The sequence below is a fragment of the Nannospalax galili genome, unplaced genomic scaffold (genome assembly GCF_000622305.1).
Source record: "Nannospalax galili isolate Female #2095 unplaced genomic scaffold, S.galili_v1.0 scaffold110, whole genome shotgun sequence".
NCBI classification, from domain to species: domain Eukaryota; kingdom Metazoa; phylum Chordata; class Mammalia; order Rodentia; family Spalacidae; genus Nannospalax; species Nannospalax galili.
In genome coordinates, this window is record NW_008328707.1 from 206,285 (window position 1) to 214,235 (window position 7,951).

General features: G+C 40.2%; 1 protein-coding gene across 2 annotated transcripts in view; it reads right to left on the reverse strand.

The window, feature by feature from the left end:
• Positions 1-7,951, reverse strand: part of CUNH12orf66 (chromosome unknown C12orf66 homolog) — a 61,302-nt gene that overhangs the window by 51,061 nt on the left and 2,290 nt on the right. For both annotated transcript variants that reach the window (XM_008828978.3, XM_029561489.1), the window contains exon 3: positions 2,885-3,170. In XM_008828978.3, coding sequence (XP_008827200.3) covers positions 2,885-3,170 — 286 coding nt within the window. The remainder of the gene's footprint in view (positions 1-2,884; positions 3,171-7,951) is intronic.

Sequence of the window (7,951 nt, forward strand, 5' to 3'; positions counted from 1 at the left end):
CACTGGGGGGTATAGAAAAACCCCCTCTCAAAAAAGAAAAAAAAAAAAAAAAAAGCCAGGTGCCTGGTGTGTAGGACTATGTCTATACCCTCAGCACTGGGGAGGCTGAGGTCGGAGGATCAGTATTTTTGAGGATAGCCTGAACTACATACTGAGATCCTGTCTCAAAAACATAACAACAACCCCACTCCCACCCCCCCCACACAAACACAAACCGAGTATGATGGCTCATGCCGAAAATCAATCAGTACTTGGGAGACACACACAGGGAAAATTTGGGCTACATAGAGTGAGACCCTGTCTCAAAAAATCTAAATAAATAAAATGATAGAGAAAGAACAAACAAAATAATCTTCATCATCTACACTGCATGAGTTTATGGCAGAAAACAATTCTAATTCCTAGCAGGTAGATGTAGTAAGCAGTTACGCTGTCTCTGACAAACCAGTCTTACAACAGAGAGAAATTATTTACTTGTATTCGAGTTTTATACAAGCAACAATGAGTAAGGGCTTCACTTGGGGTGCAACTGGAGTATAGTACATGTTTATCATGTGAGAGGTCTGGAGGTCAATCCCTAGCTCCAGAAATGAAAATGAAATAGATATGGACTCAAGTCAGAGAGAGGTGAGTTCCTGAGAAAACTGTTTAACTTCTAAGACCGTAAAAGGAGGGCTGTCTATACCTATAAAGGAAACCAGGTAACAGATGGAGTCTTACAGAATGCATGGCACATAGTAGTTGCTAAGTATGTGCCACGTTCCTTCAAAATAGATGTATATAAATATTGTTCCTTTTTTGAAATCTACAAACTGTAATATCAAATGATGCTTTGTTAAATAAACTCTGACACTTTAGTTGACAATAAAAACTCATGCGTTTACTTTCAAATTGCTTTATTTTTTAGCCTTCCAGGAGCTCCGGGCCTCCATTTTTAAAATGCTTATTGAGACTCAATTTGAAAACCAGCTAGTCACTTGACCGCAACTTTAGCTCAGTACCCTCCTTCTAAAGGAGCCCTTCTTCTCCATCCTGTTGATGATACTGTCATGGGGGAGGGACGCCTCCAAATCCGCCTTGGCAGCAACCTCTCACCATGCCTACCATCTGGCTGCCAAGACTGTAGACTCGATATCACCATCTTATTTCCCACTGTCCTGCAACCAAGTGGCCCCACCACCACTTCTCAGACTACCTACCCAGGCGGTCTGCCCACTGCCCTTTCCTCCTGAGATCACACCTTCACCAACACTTCCACACACTGTGCCACAGTAATTAGTCTTAGGTAAAGATGAGAACATGATACTCCCCTGTTCGAAAACCTGTTGTGGTTCCCCACTAGTTACCAAATGAGGTTCATGCTGAACACGATTCACTCCTTCATTCATCCAGTGAGCATCTGCTCTATGGTAGGCTGTGCTCCAGTACCACAGCCACAGAAGCTACCATGGACTTAACAATCTAATTTGTGAGAAAAGGAACAATAAAAACATCCCTGTAAGCAAATAACAGTCATTTCAAGTGGCAATTCTGCCATGAAGAAAACAGAAGATGATCATGAAGGTCACTAAAAAGAGGATAATTTTGGTAGAACAGAAAAAGAAGCCTTCTCTGACATTTGAACCAAGATTTAAAGATGAAGAAACAACCAAGACAAGCATATTCCAGAGAGAAGAAAACAGCAAGTACCAAAACCCCAAGGCTATTTTCATACACTGAAAATACCTTCTCATCTCAAAGCACCTGTGCTCTTGCTCTCAAAATCTTACCTACTCTCCTAAGGGACATTCTACCTCCTGAAGTAGAAGCAGTTCTGCAAAGCCTTTTTAATGGCCATCCCCACTCTGCTCCCACCTGCCCCAATTCCATGAATAGAATGGGTATAATCCTCCACTTGGGAATGTAAATGAAGCCAGGGCCCTGGGCATGCTGTGCAAGGGTCCTACTGCTCACCTACCACCCATTACATCCAAGCTCCTTTAGTTATTTGTTTTGAATAGGGTCCAGCTAAGTTAACTAGGCTAGATTTAAGCTTGTGACCCTTCTGCCTCAGCCTCCCAAGTAACTGGGACTGTAGGCATGGGGTCCCTAGCTCCAGTACCTTTGTTTTGAATCAAACATATCTGAATTAATACTAAAATACATAATAGCCTTCAAAGAAGCTACTTTCCAGTCAATCCAAGTAGCACCTACTATGTGCACCAACTATGTCAGGCTCCAAGGAAATAGAAATAAAACAAGACCATTCACTTGAATGATATTCACAATCTTCTGAAATTCTTTTGGTGCTGTCTTCAGGGTCACACAGTAAGCAGCTATCACAAGTAGCCTCAGTTCTCTGTAAGGAGCAATTTCCTCCAAATACAATTTTCCAGTTTAGCAACATCTTTTTAAAAATATTTTATTTATTACTTTTATTTTATATGTATGAGTGTATTGTCTGCATGTATGTTAAGTGCACCTGTGTCATGCAGTGTCCACAGAGGTCAAAACAGGGTGTTGGATCTCCTGGAACTGGAGTTACAGACGGTTGTTAGCTGCCATGTGGGTGCTGGGAATTGAACCCGGGTCCTCTGTGAGCAGCCAGTACTCTTAACCACTGAGCCATTGCAACATTTTTTTTTTTTTTTTTTTTTTTTTTTTGAGACAGGGTCTCCCTGTAGCCCTAGATGCCCTGAACTTGCTCTCTGTGACTTAGAGAAGCATCCATCCAACATGGTGTCAACTAAGCACCAGTGTTTATGTATGCCCGTTGCTTAATGAGTATTCACAAAGGGAATACAGTTATCTCATGAGAGATCTTTCTAAGAGTGAGGAAAGATCTCAGTGCCTGTGTGAGGTCCACAAGGCTGTCGTGTTCTCTTCTCCCTCCTCCCGCACTTACCTGGAGCTGTACTTCTTGAGGATGGTGTCCAGAAGGCCAACCGGCTCTTCAGCATTGATGAACTTCTGTGTGCTGAGCATGTACATTTTCTCATAAAAGTCTGCAATCTCCATCCGAGCCTGAACAAAGAAGCAGAGCTGCTCTGACAGGTGAGAAAGGAGTTCTTCCACGTGAGGGGCGGTCCCACCCAGGGCACCTCGGCCAGTGACCACTTTCTTCAGTTCATTATGCAGGGAAGTGTAGATGGTACGGATGGAATCCTTCCTGCTGAAGAAAGACTGTCCTCCTGGTAAGCAAATGACACAAGCACAAGTAAGGAGAAGAAATGAGAAGTACCAGGTACCTCCCAGCATCCAGAAGGAAAGAACTGGAACCTGAGCAGCTCAACAAGCTTGCGCCTGCCATGTTCTCTGACTCTGTGACTGGGGTAAATACCTATGGTTCATAATTTCTCTGAAGAACAACTTAAATGAATACCCACTACTATTCATTAAGGTCCCAACGGGCCTGTGCTCTTCTTACCCATGTATTGATTTCCCCCATTCCATGTCACAAATAGTCTAGCAAATAATATAAACCTAGATTTAAAAGAAAAAAAAAACCCTCTTTTGTCTCATAAATAGACTTAAAACATTTTAACACACTTCTGCAATGCCTGGAAAATCAGAGTACTTCCTTCTTTTTCAGAAGTGCATTTTTCTTTGAATCTTATCTTTCAGGCCATGCCAGAAAATGAGAATGTACACTCATACATCCCTTTACACAAGAACACATACTGGGATCTCAGGGGGAATTACAGTGCTCTTGACAAGGGTGGCAGTACAGGCTATATAATAAGCACTTGCTGTAAATGACTAAGACCACGAACCAATTATAGGTAACTGCTGCTCTAACTCAAAAGAAATCTGCAAAACTTTAGACCACCTATATCCTTTACCACAGTCAAAAAGAATCAGTCATTAGAGATATCATTTAATTGTGTATTTGTGCATGGTCAACTATATTTCTAATAACAGAGCCAGATTCATGGATATTTTCTTAGGCAATTAGATCCTCCAACAAAGAGCAAGATGCACAATGTCAGAAGAATGAAAGGAAACAAGGCAGGCTTAAAACAGATGTCTAAGAATGCACAAAAATCTCAGAGATTTGTTGAGTACGTGCAGAATGCTTTGTGAATGAATTTATTACTACTATAAATATATTACGGTTAAAAATTATTTATCAAGCCATTTGTAAAATATCCACTTAATTCATTTCAGAATGTTGTTTTTAGTTCACGTCTTGGTTTATGACTCAAGAAATGAATCTTACATCCTTTGTTACTATAGTGATGACCAACTTGCCCCAGAGCACACTGATATCCCAGGTTTTAACACTGGAAGTCCAGCTTCCTGAAAAACCCTTCATCCAGTTATTTTGCTGTGTTGTGATCTCAATGTTGTGCAAGCTGGTCTTGAACTCATGGACACAAGTAATACTCCCACTTCAGCCTTCTGAGCTTGGACTACGGGTATGTGCCACCATATCTGGCACTAATTTGGGTTTCAAAACAAAGCTTCACAACCTGGTCCTGGACAAACCGGAATGGTTGACCACCCTACTTAATACTGGTCCCCAAACTACTAATGCTTTATCCCTCATATACATGTGGTACAGATGAAAAACAATGCTAGCCCTTCACATAGAACAGTCCTCTGGAGGGTCTACCCTCCATCCCACATTCTGATTTTGTAGTAGTTGATATAGAATTACTAGGCCTCTGTGCCCATGTCTTTGACAAAAACCTCTAAGTTAGGAAGGTAAGGAAAGTGTCATACACAGCTGGGTATGGTGGCACACACAACCTCAGCACTCAAGAGACAGAGGCAGGATTGGTGGTTCAAGATCAGCCTTGGCTGCACAGTGAGTTCCAGGTCAGCCTGGGCTACATGAAACCCAGAAACAACAAAACATATCATGTAAAACTCAAAAGCTTTAGAAGTCTAAAAGACAGCTTCAAATCCTCACTGCCAAACTTAAATATTGTATGGCATGCAAGCAACCTGGCCTCTCTGGGATTTAACTGTTATTTTTAACATAAAACTAAAAGCATAAGTGCTAAAAAGACAAAAGAAATAGCATTTGTGTTAGGACTGGAAGAAAGAATACACTCAATAACGCTGTTCCCTTTTCCCTCCACATAGCTAAAAGAAGACAATCCCAATAATATACCATTGAGCTTGGGAAATTCTCTGCTAAATTACTATTTGACAGGCAGCTGGGTGATTTCAACTTCATACTCACTTCCACTGTTAAAAAAGAGTAGCTGGCAAAAATTTTAACTTTGCATTGAAAAAAATGCATAATCTACCTCCATCAGATTACCCTTATCTAAGGGAAATGGAAACATTACATACATACAAAGAATACCTTTAGAGCTTATCAATGAACACCAATCACCAGTAAAGTAACTAAGTAAAATAAAACTAACACATGGAAGAGAGACCACAAATGTATTTCTTTCACTTTCTTTTTTCAAACTCTCAGCAAAACAATCTTGTCTCCTGACTACCCTGCCTTCCAATAGCCAATGGGAACGGTCTTTCTACAGGCTGGGAAGCAATCAGAAACACCTAACATATTTTTTCTCTTTCGGATATTTTCAATTCATAAATACAGCCTTTTGAATTACTCACAAAAAGTTCTGATTATCAATGGCCATTATCGTGCAAGGTTTCCATCTTCTATCTCATATCATGAAATCTCAAGCATAAAAGAACATGTAAAACATTCTGAGCATTTTACTCTACAATTTCTTGCTAATGGCAACTTTTTAAACATCTGTAATCAAGTCACTCTCTAATATGCCAAAGTTTAGTAGAGTTTAAGGAAACTCTCCTGTAATGAATCAAAGGGTAAAGAGGTATGACCTTCTCAAACGCTCACCAATGTCTAGTCAGCACATTGTAATCACTGATTCTTTCCCAAGCCAAAATTGTTCCGCCCTCAAAGCAAAGAGAAGGTGCCAGCATAAGGGTCACGCCCAAAGTCCACAGTTCCCAGATACCAACAAAAGTTCTTTAAAGGTCCTTGTTTGCATTTCTAATCAGGAGAAGCTGCTAAAACCTCAGGGGTCAAGAAGACTTTTTTAAGGGGGGAGGGAGGGTCTCACTATGTAGCCTAAGATGGTCTTAAAGTCTCTATCCTCCTGCTTCTGCCTCAGGATTGCTGAGATTATAAACATATAACACCATGCCTGGCTTAGACTCCCATCTTTACTTGAGATTTGCTAAGACAGTAGATTTTAAGTGTTTTCATCACAGAAAAGAAAAAAGGGAGGGAGGAAGGAAGTGAGGAGGGAGGGAGGGGAAAAGAGACGATGTGAGGTGGTAAGATACATGAATTAGCTTGCTTGTAGTGATTATTTATGTATATGAAAACATCAAACTGTCCATCTTAAGCATATGTAATTTTTATTTGCAAACTATATATTCAAAAATTTTTTAAAAGACTTCTTGGACTCTGTTTCAAAATATGCATGAATGTTTCATTTTTGCTTTACAAAGAAAACCATATAAATTAGCAAAGTGATTATAGAAGATGGAACTGTATTAAATGGCAACGTAATTTTTCCGTTTTCTGAAAATTATGAAGTCCAATTATAATCACACTAATATCATATATGCTGCACTACAAAAAAAAAGAGAGAAAGGGACAAATTTAATTTAAACTCTGGAACTTACATTTTATTGCCTAAACATAAAAGTTATGAAGCACTGGGACTGAGAGATGGTTCAGCAGTTAAGAGCACTGGCTGCTCTTACAGAGGACCTGGGTTTGATTCCCAGCACCCACATGGCAGCTAACAACCATTCTTAACTACAGTTCCAGGGGAATTTGACGCCCTCTTCTGACCTCCACAAGCATCGCACAACATGGGTGCATTTATGTACCTTTTTTTTAAACATGCCATTTTCAGAACATTTACTCTGAAGGGATGTCACATGAGGGTGAGAGAGCCCTGGGCATGCTACACAGAGTAAACAGAAATATTAAGTCAGTTCCTTGAGGATTACCTATGACGGTGGAGGTTCAAAGAGAACTCATGAGGTTCAAACAGAACTCATCACTTCACACAGTAAGAGCCACTTTATAGAGCCCAAGCCAGAGTTGGGGTTTTTCATTCTTAGACATAAGGCAGCAGTTCCGTTTATACAAAAATTTGACTCATACGATTTAAAATTACCAGAAGCTGGAAAGATGGCTCGGCAGTTAAGAACACTGACTGCTCTTGCAGAGGACCCGGGTTCGAGTCCCAGCACCCACAATTCCAGGGGAATCCAAAGCCCTCTTCTGACTTCCACTGGCATTTCACAACACAGGTGCACTTACATACATGCAGGCAATACATTCATACACATAAAATAAAAATAATAAAATATTTTAAATTAGAGCAGAGTTTTAAACTGGAATTCACAAGGACTTCAGGAAGGCTAACTGATCCCTCTTTCTTCTCTCTCTAGTTATTTACAAAATTATATGTATACATACATTTTTCTGGAGAGTAAATTTACAGCTTTCTTCAAATTCCCATAGATAAGTTCAAATAGCAACAAAACAGTTAAGAATCACGGTACTTTGGTCAATCACTATTTTTTATGGGTGAAGAAGCCTTAAAACAACCAAAACCCACCAGAATGTTAGCCTTCAACGTAACAGCTAGAATCCAGCCTATTTTCATATATAATGTAAATTAAATGTGCATGTTTTAAATTATATGTATACATTCAATCTGATAACTCACAGCAGGTGTCCAACTTCTCACACAACTACATAAACACTTTGCTACACTGTAGAAAACGGAACGGCACCATTGTAATAGCAATTGCACATTTGTGAGAGGTATCACAGTAGAGAGAAAAAAATATAAAAAGTTGGCTGGGTGTGGTGGCACACGTCTTTAATCCCAGCACTCGGGAGGCAGAAGCAGGCGGATCTCAGTGAGTTCAAGGCCAGCCTAGTCTACACAGTGAGTTCTAGGACAGCTGGGGCTACAGGGAGACGCTGTCTCAAAAAGACCAAAAA